Genomic DNA, 18,191 nt, shown 5'->3' on the forward strand with positions numbered 1-18,191 from the left:
AGCTAGTTTTAAAGACATAAAGTTATCTCCTTTAGGTGGATATATGTAAAAATAGACCAGGAACTTATAAGAAATATGTTTAAAATATTATATTCAACATACATTATTTATTTATATATATGTAAAAATAGACCAGGAACTTACAAGGAATATGTTTAAAATACTATATTTAATACACATTAATTTATACATATTATATATATAATATTATAGAGGTTATAGAATGAATGGCTGTCACAGTCGTCCTTGTTCACAGGATTCCCACCACACATACCCCTAGTTCGTACTACATGAACTTGTTACCTGAGCATAGCTGGTGAGACTCTGACTTGAGGCCAGACTATATACCGGCTGGCCAATAGCCTATCAGATGTTCTAGTTCAAAAATCTGCTAAAAAGGACAATAGCAAGGGACTGGGGGAAAAAAAAAAAATCAGATCCTTTCTTCTTAATTTGAACTCCAGAGAACTGAAAAGTTCTTGAGGAGGGAGGGAAGGACTGTCAGGGGAAGGCTGAAACTGAGATACATGCAGAATGACAGTGAGTGAAAAAACCATAGTCAGGGGGCACCTGGGTGGTTCAGTGGGTTAAAAACCATAGTCAGTGAAGGCACTGACTATGCAGTAGAAGAAGCCACTAAGTATTTGTATACTTCTATGTGTGTCTATACACACATAGTTTTTTGCATAATGTGTGGACTTCAACATAGAAATTCAATATAGAGCTTCAAGGAATAGGCACTGCTCTATATTAATATCAACCCAAATTTATTAACATAAAGTTGATTTCTACTGAAGAGTATTTTTTTCCTTTGATTATAGTGAAACAATCAATAAATGTTTGATAGAATATTTCTATTTCTTTCTGAATCCAGTATTTTTTTTTTTTTTTAAGATTTTACTTACTTATTTGACAGAGATCACAAGTAGGCAGAGAGGCAGGCAGAGAGAGAGGGGGAAGCAGGCTCCCGGCTTAGCAGAGAGCCGATGCGATGCAGGGCTCTTGGGGCTCAATCCCAGGACCCTAGGATCGTGACCTGAGCTGAAGGCAGAGGCTTAACCCACTGAGCCACCCAAGCACCCAGCAACATTCCTTTCTTTTTTGCTTTTTCTTTTCCAAACCTACTTGAATTACACATTCATTCAGCATCATAGTGAAGTACAGTACTGTGATGAAAATCATAGTTTTTTAAATAAAATCTGCTTTTATTATATCTACTTATCAAATATTAAAAGCCTTACATGTACATACTTTCCTCATTTTCAGCTGCCTAAAGGAAATAAATCTATTTTACTAAAACTTATATAAGCCTAATAAAAACATATGGAGTATTAGAGTCTACTTTAATGTTAGACTAAATAGTAATGTGAATTCTGAGTTTGAATTTTCTCTAATAACCTCCCTATAATTATTAACTATTAGTTTTTTATGTTTTTCATTAGAAGAACAAGGACAACTATGAGGTGTGAATACATAGGAACCAGTGGCTTTCACATGTAGGTTGCTGAATTGACATTTTTAATTTACACTATATTGCCTTTTGTTAAAAAAAAAAAAAAAAAGTTAATACTGGTAACTGTAACTAATTCTTACAAAATGACTGAGGTTAAGCTTCCAACACTGCAATATCAATGTATACTTAAAGCTACTTGACAACGTGGTAAAGTTTATTGGTTGGAAGCAGGTAATCAATTTTATTCAACAACTTTTCTAGAGCATACACATATATTTAATACTAAAATAAATATATACCTGTTATGGAGTAGAGGGCAAAATTAAAACAAATTTATACGACAAAACAGGAGAATTCCAGTTTTCTAGTGGTGGCTTCTCCACCACTTGTACACTTGAACTCTTTTGTTCAGAGCATTCAAGGAGAAAAGTTTGATAAACACTTTTAGAATCTGATAAAGCACGGATGGGGGAAAAAAGCATAATGTTGATCCAAATTACCGATTCTGTATCATTTTAGACTGTGATTTGGTTCTCAAGCTTTATAGGCATGAGGATCACCTGGAAGACTTGTTAAAACAGACGGAGTCCCCAGTCTTAGAGTTCCTGATTCAGTAGGTCCAAGTGGGAGGTTCCAACAATTTGTATCCTAATCAGTTCCTAGTGAATCTGATGCTGATGGTCCAAGGCAGGCAACCAGTGTTTTGGAGGAGTAGAGGAAGAGACACAAAGTAGTTCACCTTCTATTTGCTTTTTACACATTTTAACTTCAGTTATCAGCCTAATCTTTCAGGTCATATGCTGCTATCCCTGCATTAAGACCACTAGTACGCTTTCTACTTCTATCATAAAATCTCATTTACTGAAGAAAAATAAAGAAGAAGAAGAGACAAGGAGAAGCATAAGTTCCAATTATTATCATGTAAGTATTTGAATACCAGCTTTACCACCTACTAGCTCTGTAAAGATAGGCAAGGTATTTAACCTGTTTTCTCATGTGCATAAAATAATCCCATCTCATATGGGGTTCTTATAAGAATTTGAAATAATGTACAAAACACCTGGCACAACCAGGCACATTAATAGCAGCACCCGGTTTTAGGAAATTATTATTATTATACCTTGAGAGTACAATTCTGAAAAGGAGGATAGATAATTCCTATCTTGCTTATTTTTCCTTTGCCTCAAATCTGTCTTAAGTATATTATACAGGGGAATACTTTATTTAAAGGTATCAAAACCTTTTACTGTAATTTATGCTCATAGCTATGCACCTACATTACACTTGCTCATGAAACTTCTTGCTAATCCTCTGGATTTTGTACATTAGTACATAATCAGGTATGTTAATTTTTAGAGTTTTTTGTATGTGCAAGAGTAAACATAATTATATTTTAAGATTAATCTGAATCTAAGAAGTATATGCTAATATTTCTCCTCTGTAGTTACCCAAAATTTGCAGCAGAGGGAAGACGAACAAATCAACTTTCAATCTCTTTTTAACTCTGGTTCATATAATCTTTTTTTCATTGTCAAGTTCCTAACAGAGAAGAAAGACAAGCCTAATCAATGTACTCTGTTGCATCATGCTCTATTTCTGAAGATATTATATATTTTTAAAAGAAGATTCTAATTTACTTTCTCAGCCAATCACTTACAAAAACAATGTAATGATTAAGCAAGAAATGAGTATTTAAATGTATTCCATTTATTTTAATCAGTAGAGGTTAGTGATATGCTGTAACAAGCTTCTGACTAGCAGTATAAATTCTAAAAATTCTATTATGTCTTTAGAACATAGCTGTCTTCTATTAGGGTATTACTAGCAGCAACCTATAGCAGGAGTATTATTATGAAACTGTGACAAAGTGTTATAAGGAGTGATATTATTAAGAAATATCATAGAGGAATAGCATTCATTTCACAAAAACTTACTATCCAAAATTTCTGAATATATGTTATAGTTAGTACGTAGACTCATTCTTAAGAGATTTTAAGGAAAACACTGATTTCTGGAAATCTATACTGTAATTCCCATGAAGTTAAAAATGAACCATCTGATCTTAAAAATCAAGCTGTATTGCATCTAAGGGAGATTCAGGTAATGGTTCGTCTAGGTTAACAAACACCATCTAAAGGGGTTCCATTCTCAAGTTAGATCTGCTTCAGGAGTTCTTTGTTATCCCAGAGTAATCACTGTCTATTTGGAGGGGTTCAAATCTGCTTGAAGCACACGAAATATTCCCTTATCACGAGGAATCTGAACAGTTATGACCAGCTCAAATCCAAAGGGCAACATAATGATTACATAATTACAGTAGCTTACACATGACATACAAACAATAGGTGTCAGTTTTCATCCAACAACTAAAAAACAATGTACCAATATAGAACTTCATTGGTATTTGAAAGACATTTTGAGAGCCTCTAAACAAATGAAAAAATTTCATTGCAATTTTTGTTTTGGTTACACAAATTAACAAATTGTTTTACTGGGCAAAAAACAACACATACTGATACTTTACAAGGCCACTTGCCATACACATTATACAAATGAAGCCAGAATTTTAAAAAATTTCTTTTCTTTGAAGTATAATATATGCAAATTGCTAAAATAAAAGTCCTAAAAATAATACCAAACTTCAAAAAATGAGGCACACTAAAGATACTACATTAAGTATGGCCTTCCCTTAGGCTTAAAAACTGCTTTAAGAAGTCAGTGTTTTTCTCAAACTGAAATAAACACGTGCAAATATATCTGCTAAAATACAGTTCTTCCTACAGATCTCTCACTAGATAGAAACCATCTCTACTAGAATGGATTAGCTACTTTATAATCTAAGTTTTGCTGTCTTTGAGATTTTTCCATAGTATTCTTACATGAAGACTTCAGAAATAAATGTGCTTCTTGGAGGTGAGTACAGAATATAGAACATCTATTCCAGCTGTATTGCTGCAGTTAGACTCCCTGCCCCAAATAAAAGGAAAGTTTATCTGGGTATAATACAGACCAACATATACACATGCAAAACAACATAAAGGTGAGGTCTCCTGTGACAATAAAGATGAATGACTCAATAGCAAGCTCAAGAATCCTATTATCAAAGTAATACATGACACAGATGTGAAAAGAACTAGCAGTACTTTCCTTTAATTCTACTCTGAAGGAATGGAAATGTATGAATAGAATGACTGTAACTATAGTCATTTTCAACAATTATATGGGAAAACAGTCAAAGAAAAAAAAATAGAAGGAAAGGGACAATGTCTAATCTATAAAATTAAAACATAAATTAATAAAACATACTGACAAGTGAGGTGTAAAACTGAAGATGTTCCCAGGAGAAAAGCTCTTGAGGAAAACCTCACCATTTTTGGCTACTTCTGCTATGACGTTAGCTACTTTGGCTGTGCAGGAAGACTGTGGAATCAACAGACTTGCAAACAGCTGAAGTATTCCACTTCCTTGGATTTTTTCACTCGTTTCCATATCTGTAAGAGATACATACAAAGAAATGAAAATCTTCAACACTAATACTGACAACTTTATCTACAAGAAAGTCTTCAAGAATTTGCACCATCCATAACAGAAATTAGTTCAATGTACATTCAAGTATATACATTTACATAAGTATAAATATATTTATAATCTTCAGTTCAACAAGTTCCTTTTATCTTGAGTTTTTATTTGCACAAAACACTTTATAATACAATGTTCTGTCTATCTAAAGTCAGATTATAAAGGAATCTTTTCTGAATATACCACTGCATACCACATTTACTTTTCAATGTTAGTTCCAACCTCGTCTATTCAGATTAGAAATGCTTTTTTTTCCTACTTCCCCTCTGAACTTTTTCTTTTTCTTTCTTTTTTTAAAGATTTTATTTATTTGAGGGGCGCCTGGGTGGCTCAGTGGATTAAGCCGCTGCCTTCGGCTCAGGTCATGATCTCGGTGTCCTGGGATCGAGCCCCGCATCGGGCTCTTTGCTCAGCGGGAGCCTGCTTCTCTCTCTCTCTCTCTCTCTGCCTGACTCTCCGCCTACTTGTGATTTCTCTCTCTGTCAAATAAATAAATAAAATCTTAAAAAAAAAAAAAAGATTTTATTTATTTGAGAGAGAGAACACAGAGAGAGAGTGAGAAGCAGACTCCTCACTGAGCAGAGAGCCTGACATGGGGCTCAATTCCAAGATACTGAGATCACGACCTGAGCCAAAGGCAGATGCTTAACCAACTGAGCCACTTGGGCACCCCTCTTCTAAATTTTTAATGGCATTACACACCACACACACACACACACATTTAAGGGCATTTTTAATATATATATTATATATTATATATATATATATACACACACACACACACACATACATACATACATATAATTTCTATGGTTTCCTACAATGCTAGAGCAATTTTTTAATGGCAATTAAAGGAGCAAAAAACTCACCTTATGTCATTTTATATGGAATTATACAGGGGAGACTATATAGTTCCAATGACTAATATGTTTTTCATATCAGTCATTCGAATGACCACTAATGAAGAGAAATAGTAAATAGCAATAAGGCCATGGTATTCAGAACTCTATTTGTTGATACAGAAATATAAGAGTCCCCTACTTCTTTCCCTTCCTTGTTAAAATACAAGTTGGCTTTCTATGAAACCAAGCCACTCATGGACCTGTTAGTGAAAGCATGCCATACTAAAGACAGTAAGAATACTGGAATGATGATAGAAGTGAAGAAAAACTCAAGGAAATAAAACTTAACATTACTATCTGATTCTAAACCATGAAGAGGAATGGCATGTGTTTAGAGTTATTAAGCTCATTAAAACATCCAATTTAAATTTGGTCCCTTATATCCTTTAAATGCACTGGATATACATACACATAAGAGGGAACTCTAAAGACCTTTTAAGTAAATGGCAGCTGCTGTGAACAACACAGAACAGGAAAATCATATTTAATAATCTGAGAGCCTACTCCCCAAAAGTAATGTATTTCTTTATACTAAGAAATATAAACTATACTATACTTTTATGCTGATTGTCTAGTATAGTGGTTTTCAAATTGTGAGTTCCAATCCATTAGGAACTCTGACATGGTGAACAAGAACCAGTAATTTCTTAAGAGAAACGGAATTAACATCTGCAACAACAAAAGAATAGAAAAAAATTTTTGAATAAAGTAAAACAGTAACTTTGGTTTGAACTACGTGCATGCACATGTACTACTCCATGTAAAATGCATTTTTTAATAATAGAGTCTGGTCAAAAAAGTTAAAAACCACTGTTCCGTGCACCCCTTGACTATGCACGATTCTGAGCTAAAGAACCTTTAACACTCTCTTAACATCATCAAAAGAAGCTAGAACTGTGAAATGGATCTGAAGAAATATAAATTTACATGGAGAATTATACTTCCATGGATTATCTTAAAAAGAGTTATTTGCAACTAGTTATATGTGTGTGCTCACCTAAAACATTAGTACTATAGATCAAATAACTAAGATTATCCAGTGTTGAAACTCCATCCATGCACTTCCTGTTGCTACCATAAGCCTATTACATTTTCATACAGCAAATACTATTTTAGTTTCTTTATTTATGTAGTAAAAGAAAAAGGAAATTTTGTAGATACTTAAAAATCACCTTATTAAGTGAAGAGAGCCCAAAAAGATGATGTAAATTTGTCTAAAGTCACTAGATCATACTAATCACAGAGTATAAACAGAAAATTCAGATTCGATGACACAACCAAACTGACATGTGTTTTACCTGGCATCCAATGGTTTTTTGTTTGTTTGTTTGTTTGTTTTTAGATCAGAAAACTTACTGAAGCATGATAGAGGAAACCTGCCCTTTTGTGTGCAGTTTCTTACTATGTTTCTTATAATTCAGATTATGAGAAACATAAACTACCTATGATGGGACTTAAACACAGAAGCTGTCTTTTAGCAACCATATTTATAAAATACAATGTAATGTTTTGCTTTTATTTTGTTACTTGAACTAAAAAATGAGTTTTTAAGATACCACCTAAAAATCGGACACCAAATTTTCATTAATTGATTTTTCCTCCCAAGAAGTCAAAAAAGAACTGAACTCAATTTGCCATTTTAAAATCCTTCCTTTTCTGACCATTGCTACCAGAAGATGTATAACCCCAGAATGCTGGGGCAGATTGCCCCAGGGGTCTTGTCCCACCATCTGCTGATGCTGGGATGACAGCAAGAGTCTGGCATAAGGCATGAATCACGATTAGATGTGAAGCTTAGGCATTTGTGTGTGTGGAGGCGAGCAGTTAAGTGCAAATCACCCATGCATGTCTCATTTTAACCAGAACTGAAAGCATGACTTAACATCAGAGCTGAACTACCAAGGGCAAGGGGGGAAAAAGGAAACAAAAGCAGTATCAACTCCTTATATTCTAGCGAGCCTTGCCACAGGTTACAATCCAAGGAATTGGGTAAATAGCTCTACTAAAATGAGTGAAGATTTGTGAACAATAATTTTTTAATGCTACTGTCAGAGAAATAAAAGGGGAAAACAATGGTGGTTTTTTTTTTTCCATATAAATCTGATATACAATTTAGAAAAAAATCTAACGGGTATCCTATTAACCTGCTAGCATGTGGATTTCTACGTAAGTTTCAAATTTAAATTAAACAGCTGAAAATGAACTTCTTTCCTTTCACATAAAAACATGACCAAATACTGCTTATCACTAAAATACCACTGTACAATAAATAATAACAAAGTTTCAGTTTCACTTCATATTTACCTTCTGTACTGGCATTCTACTGCATCTCAAAAGGAATATTTATCTGTGAACGAAAAGATGTTCTCAGGTATTTGTGAGCACTCCTGAAATAACTTTAAAAGAACATTAAGAAGTAGTCAGTGGTTAGTGTTCGCAATCTAAATGATTGACTACTTGTAAAGAAACCTTGCACTATGGATCAGGAGTCTTTAAAAAAAAAAAAAAAAAAAGTAGACTTTTCATTATCTTTAGCCAGACTACTATTGACATTTTAACTACACTCCTTTTAAATGTTTGTAGGAATCAATTCAACATCTTTCTCCCCCTTCACATTTAGGTGCCATCATAGAAATGTCTGAGTGTGCCTACAAATTAAAGGCAGCTGGCAGTCCTTGAATTTTGAAGGACCCCATATATGAAGGACAATTGCTACTCCACAGTAATATCTGTGGGAGTGACTGCAGGAGTTCTATCCATCACAGTGGCCTTGCAGTTCAGCAAGCACTCATTCTGTCCCCGCAGTCCTATGTCCACACTCCACCTCACCTCCTCATGGCAAGGAGGTAACTTAGTTATGAAACTGGCAGTGAAAAGAAAGAACAAGAAAAGCAGGCAATCGGGTCAGAGAAACTTGAAAGAAGAGTAAATCAAGAAGCCAGGATACGGGGCGCCTGGGTGGCTCAGTGGTTTGGGCTGTTGCCTTCGGCTCGGGTCATGATCTCAGGGTCCTGGGATCGAGCCCCGCATCGGGCTCCCTGCTCCGCAGGAAGCCTGCTTCTCTCTCTCTCTCTCTCTCTGCCTGCCTCTCTGCCTACTTGTGATCTCTGTCTGTCAAATAAATAAATAAAATCTTTGAGAAAAAAAAAAAAAGAAGAAGAAGCCAGGATACAATGCCAATGCCATATAATGCCATCTAGGAGAAGTTAAAGCACTACCCATAGAACTTCTCCGAGCCAATAAATAACCCAGCAGAAGAGAGTAAGTGGAATGAGAAGGAACCTATAATTCCTTCCAGAAAGGCTAATATTCCCAACAAAGCTGCTAAGTAAATATGTTAAAATAACTGACTTTACAGTTAAACACCAAGAGGAGGTTTTCAGGCATGCTACTAAGATAAGCTAAAATTTATGATGTTATGTCGGCAGGTAGGCTACATGAGAATAAATTAATGGAAAACATCTGAAAACCATTTTATAGCAAACGCCAAGTCAGAAAAATATAAATAATGACTGCTATTACTATAATACTATTAGATTTAAAAAATTAGATGGATAGTATTGTTTTAGAGTAATAAAAAGTGACTGAAGTTTTACTTAGAATTATAGGAACAATAAAGAAGTGGTATCTTCACATCCAAGGGATCCTTATGGCAGACTATGAAGAAAAGACTCAGATTTTAGATTGACTCCAAGGACCAGGAATATGACTCATGGCTCAAAGGGCCATGTCCCTCCTTCCCTAGGGAACTATGCATTACTTCTCAAGGGGTGGATTTTTAGAATAGGGTATAACAAAAGACCTGATGCTGTGTCTAGGCGATCTAACCCAAATGCAGGCCATCATTTTATCAAATGTGGGCAGAGTACCACACGGACAAGTCCCAAATCCTCTCTTCTTTTATCCAACTGAAAACAAAGAATTTGTACTTGCATAGGCCATAAATATTTAATATTTAATACTCCCCAAATCAAATTTACCCTTTTTCACTCAAATTCATTCTAGTCTCTATCTCAGTGAATGACAGGGAATCCATTTAAGCCAAAGCCCTAGAGTGATTATAAAGGTGTCACTTTTAGTAAATGCCTTTCTATCACCCACACTTAATCAGAGCACAGGTTCCACAGACTCCATCTCACTAGCATCTTTTGTATTCATCCTTTCTATATCCAGGTCACCGTAAGTTCTCAGTTCTTACCTTTATTAAATCCAATAGCCTCTAGAAGAGTCTCCCTAACTTCAGCTACCATCCCCCATCTGTCACCTAGAGTGATAACAAAATAAACTTCCAGAAATGTAAATTTCCTGTCACTCCTCTACTGAAATCTTTAAATGATCCACCACAGCACTTAATGTAACAGCCAAGCGTATCTGTCATATTTCCCAACCTGTGTCCTGATATTTCCCCACTGACATCCTATACTCTAGCCACACTAAATAACTTGTAATAATACAAATTAATCTTCTCTTATACCTTCCTACTGCACATCTCCTCTCTGAAACACCAACGCCCTCCACTTTAGATAATACCTGCTCAGAACCTGTATCCTCACCTAAGGGTAACTGACTAAAAGCCATTCAATCTTTCTAATGGTATCTGACCAATGTAACAGCCACATTAAATTTATATTGAGAGCATTTTTTAAAAATTTCAAAGCAATTTCAAACATATTATTATTTTATCTATTTATTTTTAATTAAATCGTTTTTAAAAAGTCATGTGAGACAGCATTATAGGTCATGTTTTCCTCACATTACAAATAAGGCCACATGGTAAGATTATATTGGAAAAGGAAAAAGAATCCGGTTTTCCTGGTTCCTACAGTCTAGTGCTCTTCCTACCACAATTTATTTAAATATATGTGGTGATGACAATACCTTGACTAGATTCACCAAGGTATTTTGTGAGAAATACTTTTATTTGACATATTTTACAGGAGTAAGAACTGAAATAATACAACTGAGTGATAAAGGAATGTATATTTTGAGATAGCTAAACTTAGGCAGTGGTTGAAGGAAAGAAAGGGAACTTTAGGGAAAGGGAAGTATAGAGAAAATGAAGCAGATTTAAAACAGACTTAAAACATGTAAGAATATGCTGAGTATAAGATTAAAGTAAGGGCTTGACAAAGAAGAAGTGAACGTTTCTAAAGGAAAATGGAAGTATGAAGTAAGGAATGGGAAATAAATAAATGGGAAGTAAGGAATGGGAAATAAATAAAATGGTATTTCTTTCACTGGTGAAACTGTTTTTCTCCAATAAGGATTTTAAGCAAAGGGACATAATATAAAGGAAAGAAAATGTATGCACTCATGGAAAGAAAGAGGGCAGAACAAAGACCCATTTACACAATGACTCACCATCAGAAACAGGTCTCCTTAAAAGAGTAAGTTGTGACAGTCATTTTATAAAATTACAATAAATGATTTTGATAGTCTTGCAGTCATTTCAATTCTAGGGATAATGAAAGCTGTGTGAGTGGGAGAAGTTACGTGTTTGGAAATCACTGCAAGAATAAGCAGAGAGATCTACTAGTTTGACTACTTTCTTTAAAATTACAACTAACTAGGACATAAAATAGTTGCTAAAATAGTAAGAGTTCTGTGGTTAAAAAACAAAAGATATTTACTGAGAAAGTAAACACCAGGAAGTATTTTAATGATTATAGTAAAAGTTGTGTATATAATCAAAATACTGACTTAAAAGTTGAAAGTACTGAAAATATGGCCCCCCTAGAAAATGTGAATTTTTTTTTAAAGGTTTTATTTACTTATCAGAAAAAGAGAGAGAGAGAGAGTGAGCACACAAGCAGGGGGAGCAGCAGGCAGAGGGAGAAGGAAGCTCCCCACCAAGCAAGGAGCCTGATGCAGTAGTCAATTCCAGGACCCTGGGATTATAACCTGAGCCAAAGGCAGACACCCAACAAACTGAGTTACCCAGACATCCCTGTTTTCTAAGTTCTATACCATATGCTAGAATTCTTTTATGAACAGAAAATCTATTTTAAAACCTATATATAAGAAGACCTACTGCAAGTAATACAAACTACCATATAGTCCAATATTATATTCCAATAGATGAATGTATTAGCTACAATTCACATAACTGTAAAATCTGAAAGTATAGCCAGCTTCATGAATGGTTTTCTGCTCCAGCTTCTTTTCTTTGAGTTCTCCTCAATTCTCTCCTCTTCTGTATGTTGACATTATCAGATGAGCTCGTACCATGGAAGAAAAATGGCTGTCCCAAGTTCCAGGTCTTATAGGAGAGCAACACAGAAGTCTCTTCTCTTCCCACACCTCTCTTCCCCACCTCAAAATAAGGACCAAAAGTACCAAGGCTCACATGAACTGAACCAATCTGAATTAATCTGGCCAGATGAATCCCATGCCATGTAACGATCAGTTTAGGCCTGAAGCAATTTCAGTGAACAGACCCCATAACCTTGGAGGTGGAGATGAGGGTCATCTCTCTCAAATTTCATGGCTTCTTCCAAGGAGGAGGGCTGTGAAATGAGAAAAGGAGGAGGAAAAAGTGCAGGGGGCGGGGGAGAATCTTAAGTAACAGTAAAGCAGGGGGGAAAAAAGAAAAGAAAAGAAATGTAGTGACATGGCATAAAAGAAGCAGAGAGAACTGATCAAGATCTGTGGTGATTTACTATCGTTTTATTAGAAAGAGAAAACAAATCCAAATGAAATCATGTTGGCTTAAGTAGTACTGAGAAGTTTTTAAAGTTTTGTGGAAGGAAATTAAATATTTTCTTTCAAGGACAGTCCTAGAGAATAGGAACTACGAGTTATGGAGTGAGGCTCAGGTATAGGGTTCCAAATATGGAATGAGTAAGACACAGGAGTAAAAGACACTCAAAGCACAGCACAATGTGTCAACGTATCAAATCACTAAGTTGTATACCTGAAACTACTGTAACATTGTGTCAACTAACTCCAAATAAAATTGAATGAATTAACTAGTTAATTATGAAAGGTTGAAAATAGGGAAGCAAAAAAGAAGATATTACTAACCAAGAACAAATTTGATGTTAATTTCCCAAAGGTTAAATAAAGAACACTTCAGAACAGATGACTTCATGTTGAAACGATAATCAGTAATTTTTGTAAACTTCTGGTAGAGGTTTTTAATTATTAGGGGGAATGACTGGGTTATATGCTGTGACACAGAAGTAGTTGACTATAATATATTTTGTGCAAATTCACAAATTCACATGTGTTTGGGAGACTGAAGAAAGAAGTCCTATTCTGATAAATGAATGGAAGAAATACCAAGCCAAAGCACTTCAAGAAAAGTAACATACAAGATTGTCACTTGAAACAATACTTATTACAGAGTAAGTTTAAGAGACTTTGAAACCATTAAATGATTTTATATTTAGAGACATCAAGAATAAGGACAAAGAATGAACAGGCAAAATGCTGATAATTCTATTCAAAATAAGCCTAGCACTACAATTGCTACAGGGGCATTGAACTATTTTGAAAAGAGTGGCATCAGTAAACTTTTCAAACACTTTGCAATATACTTTGGCTACAGCAGTAACAAAAACCCCCATCAACTTTGAAAAGAGAAACAGGGCGCCTGAGTGGCTTAGTCGTTGAGCGTCTGTCTTTGGCTCAGGCCATGATCCCAGAGTCCTGGGACTGGGTTGCACATTGGGCACTCCTTCCACTCCCCCTGTTTGTGTTCCCTCTCTTGCTGTTTCTCTATCAAATAAATAATCTTAAAAAAAAATTTTAAAAAAGAAGAAGAAAAGAAGAGAAACTGACTTAAGACCAACATAACCTACCAAAAATGGGGATAAGTTATATATTGGATTTAATTACTGCTGATAAAATAGTAATTAAATAATGGCTCTTAAAATATACACACAATACTGAAAAGCTAACAGTAAATCAACAGACATCATACATCATGAAATGAAAGCTATGAGGAAGCATATACCACATTTCCTAAGAAAATTCTTTCCTCAAGAAATATAAGTACTAATGAAATAGATTATTATCATTACACATAATGTGAGTTACACTGTTAACATTTGTGAGGTTTCTTGACCACTCTAAAAAAAATTACTAGATTCACGCATTGACTTAGCTTTAAATACTTAGTAAGTACCTACCATGTGCTAGGCAAATGGTTCAATGTATACATACCTTGTTCTCAAAGAGTTTATTTATAGTATAATGAGGAATCAGACAAGTATAAAAGCACTTATAAACCTTGATAGAAATCCCACAGCAGACAATGTACAGAGGCATCTAACCCAGTCTAGGCTTCCATCTGCCTAACCTTCATGATATTAAGATGATCATCCATTGTTTCAGAAACTCATTTTCCCCAGAGAACTATCATTTTCTATACTCTATTGATTTGTAAATGCATGTTAAAATGGAAGGTATTAGAGATCAAGCAAGAGTAAGCAAAAATATTACCCAGGGTGGCTAGAATCAGGATTCAAAAATAAAGTAATAGCATATATCATGAGGTCTGTTATTATTAAGATCCTCACCATCTACTTCCCTCTCCTTACCCATACATAACTCACATCTAACTTTTGTGGCCACTTAAGTATCCATTATAGCATAGAGAATAAAGAAATTAGTTTGGCTTACAGAATCTGGCAGAAGTCAAAACACTTTTCCAAGTACACTATTTCAAAAGTCTTTTACCTCTGCCCTATCCTCAAAAACAATCCAGACTCTCCGTTCCCTACCAAGATTACACTTCCCCAGTCCTATCACCATAACAACCAATTACCCTGACAGCAGAAGCAAGACTGGCAAAGTGACCTTGGCCCCAATCTGGAGATGTCTGTGCTCTAAAAACTTAAAATGCTTTTGCAGACTGTAGGGAATGGTAATATGCAGCACCCTAAAATGAGTGCTGAAAATTTTTCCAAGTTGGTCCTAGATTTCCCAGATATGCCACTCAGGTCACTGCTGAGGTCTCCATAATAATGAAGAGATATAGCAAATTGTAAAAACTCTACAAACCAATGAGGGTAAAGGTCAAGGCAAAATGTTCTAAAAGAGGAAACAGGGCAAGTGTTAAGAGAAAAATGTGTGATGGTAGTCTATTAACAGTGCCTAATCTAGGAGAACAAAGGGGGAAGAAGAATTCACTCTGCTAAGCAGTGAGGTTGGAAAAGATCATAAATGAGAAAATAGATGACAGTTTCCCAAGTGATACAGAGTGTAGTACTGGGAAAAGAACAACTGTGAGATGGTCAGTTCAAAAACTTTCCCATCCCAAAACTTCTTCAGACCTCATCTGGACCCTTCTTCACTGCGCCATTTGGAAACCTTAACTACAGTATACAAACACCAGACACTCCCAGAACTCTACCTCCCCACCTTCACTGGATCTGGAATCCTTCTCTGGAGACTTCCCTTGAAGTGCTCTTAAGCAGAACTCCTCAACTCTCTTTGTCCTCCCCTTCTACTCCAAGACTGAGGGCTTGGAGTTTGAGCTGGTATTTTCTGAGCTCAAAAATATCTTTTCTAAATCATTTATCCTCTGGCTTGACTCAAAACCAATTTCTATCTTTTCAACTTCTACCATCCAATGACACTCTTCTCATTACTAATATCCTAATCTTCAAAAACAATGGATCTTATTCTTGAATTCTCTCACCCCTCCAATTCCTTCCATTGTTCTGAACATCTGTGAATTTACACAAAGTGGCTAATAACTTGGCTTCACATTCCCTGACTTTAATAAATGGCCCAATTCTCCACTGCTCTTTAATAATCCACCACACATAACATCCAGGGTGCGAGCCCCTTCATCATGTAGAGCTGCTCCACAGTTGAAAATTTAAATCTGGAAATCACTTTCTGATCACATTCTTCTATTTTATCATGTATTTTATTTCCTTATTAGTATGTAAATATTTTTTAATCTCACTAAAACCTGTATTTATTCAACTCTTCCTTCTTTCCCCAATCTATCTGCTCTTTTCATGACTGATCTCATCTCTACCTACTCTAAATAAAATAAAATGATCAATGATTTCAACAATTCTAGTATTACCTCAGTTTCCTAAAACCTCAGCTATTTCACCTTGTTATTCAATCCCTGACACTAGATGAATCCAGCCATATACTTCTTCCTGCTTTCCAATTTTAAAATGTTATTAAATATGAAAGCTAGTACCACACAAATTTGCATTTTACAATCTTAACTGGACCTTCAACACTGTTCAGTAACCATTTCATTTATCCCTAGTCATTTCCCTTTCACATCTCCTAAGCCAGTAATTCTAAACATAAAATTCTCCATATATGCCATATTCTCATATTCTCCATCATGGCCAACAGATAACCTTTCCTGATAATTCAGAGTATAAGTATTTTGTTCCTTTACACCTAAACTTCTCTATGACGTTAACTATCCTTAACTCCTGTTCCTAAGAAAAACCATCCTCCTCCTCCTCTTTCTTCTCCTTGGCTATTCCCCATCTCCTCTTTTAATCTGTTACCACAAATCTTTTCAAAACACAAACCTCATTTTTATTTGCTTTTGCTGGTTTCCCTAGCTTGCAGCTACAGATAAAATATTTGTGTCCCTCGCCCCACCCTGCCATTCATATGTTGAAACCTAACCCCAGTGTGATGCTATTAGGAGGTGGGGCCTTTGCAACAAGATTAGGTCATAGGGGTATTCCCACAAATGAGATTTGCGACCTTACAGAGACTCCAGGGAGATGCCTGGCTTCCTCTACCATGTAAGGTTCCAGCAAAAAAGACAGGTGTCTATGAATTAGGAAGCAGGTCTTACCAGACATGAATCTGCCAATGCCTTGACTTGGACTTCTAAACCTTCAGAACTGTGAGAAATGCCACCAGGTCTTGGGTATTTTGTTATAGCAGCCTAAGCAGATCAAGACACATGGCATAAAATTCCTTTCATAATTTGAACCCTTACTCCCTTTTCCATTCATCTCTTGAGCCTTCCCTGAACATACTTTTTTTTTTTTTGCTGGCCATACCAGAAACTTCAAGTTCTAATTGAACCATCTTTCCTCCTACTACTGTGACTTTATTTATATTGTTTCCTTTGCTTGAGATGTTCTTCTCCTAATCCTGAAACCCTCACATTACCTGGGTTAAGTACATTATATTTTCAAAATCCAGTGTGATGATTCTGCTTGTCAAACTCACACCTCTCCTCCAATACTCACACACAACATTGTAGTTATTTCCCAGGGTTTTAGCACCTTTTTGAGAGTTGAAGACTTGGGAATAGATGAGATCATTCAAAAAATTTATTTTTACTGAATCCTTACTATGTTGGGAATAAAAGATATAAAGCTGTCCAGAGAGAGGTTAACAAATTATCACAATTCAATGTGACTGATACTACAATGAGGTTACGTACAACAGATAGAGTGAGAAACAATCACAGCCCTATGAAGACCATGGAAATTTTCAATAAGAAGAACATTTGAGCCAAGTTTTGAAGGGCAATCAAGCATATTCTAAGCAGAGAAGGAGAAAAATAAATTCTACAAAAGAGGAATATGTAAAAGCATTGCCAGTTGAGGCTAGAGACCCTAAATTGTAATAGCAACATTCTGTAACACTGCATGATTTTTTTTGTCAACAGCAGAAGGCTGATAGAATTGGGAAATGGAATAGGTAGACAGTTACCATTCAAGGTTTGAAGAAGAGGCAAGGAGAAGTGGTATATACCCATAAAACACTCATTTATTTATCCATTAGGATCCAGATGAAATGTCAGTTCCTATGTGACACACTGAAAGAATCTAGCTCTCTGTTTCCCCAGGACTTAGTAATCAGCTCTATTACATAATGTATGATATATATAAAATTTTTCTATTACTTGTCTATCGAAACTCTCCAGGGCCAAGTACCAACTAATATATGGTGATACCCAATTAATGCTAGTTGAAGAACTGCCCCGCCCTTAAAGAGTTTGTAGCTGAATATGAAAAAGGCATACACAATTAATATATGCTAAATTCAGAGGGATGTATAAACCATTATAGAATACTAAAGATAGAGCAACAATTTTATATTTATTGAGGTGTAGTAGTTGCAATTACTTCTAAAAGAAAAGAAGATTGAGTTTATAATGAGATTGCCTTATATTTTAGGAATTCTCACACCAAGAATGCAAGTTTTCTTATAGTATTACCTATCACTAGCTCATGCAGAAACTAAAGTTTTCACTTTGCATTAAGCTAATCAGCCTTAGATTACATGTTTTCAAAAGCAAACAT

General features: G+C 35.3%; 1 protein-coding gene across 6 annotated transcripts in view; it reads right to left on the reverse strand.

Moving 5' to 3' along the window:
• RAP1GDS1 (Rap1 GTPase-GDP dissociation stimulator 1) overlaps positions 1-18,191 on the reverse strand; it is a 150,729-nt gene that overhangs the window by 83,401 nt on the left and 49,137 nt on the right. For 4 of the 6 annotated variants that reach the window (XM_059172530.1, XM_059172532.1, XM_059172528.1 and 1 more), the window contains exon 3: positions 4,822-4,944. In XM_059172530.1, the coding sequence (XP_059028513.1) occupies positions 4,822-4,944 (123 nt within the window). Of the gene's footprint in view, positions 1-4,763; positions 4,945-16,726; positions 16,820-18,191 lie in introns of those variants that run through there. The other 2 variants (XM_059172536.1, XM_059172544.1) reach the window with 2 other exon arrangements.

This window comes from Mustela lutreola, chromosome 1, assembly GCF_030435805.1.
Source record: "Mustela lutreola isolate mMusLut2 chromosome 1, mMusLut2.pri, whole genome shotgun sequence".
Classification (NCBI taxonomy): Eukaryota; Metazoa; Chordata; class Mammalia; order Carnivora; family Mustelidae; genus Mustela; species Mustela lutreola.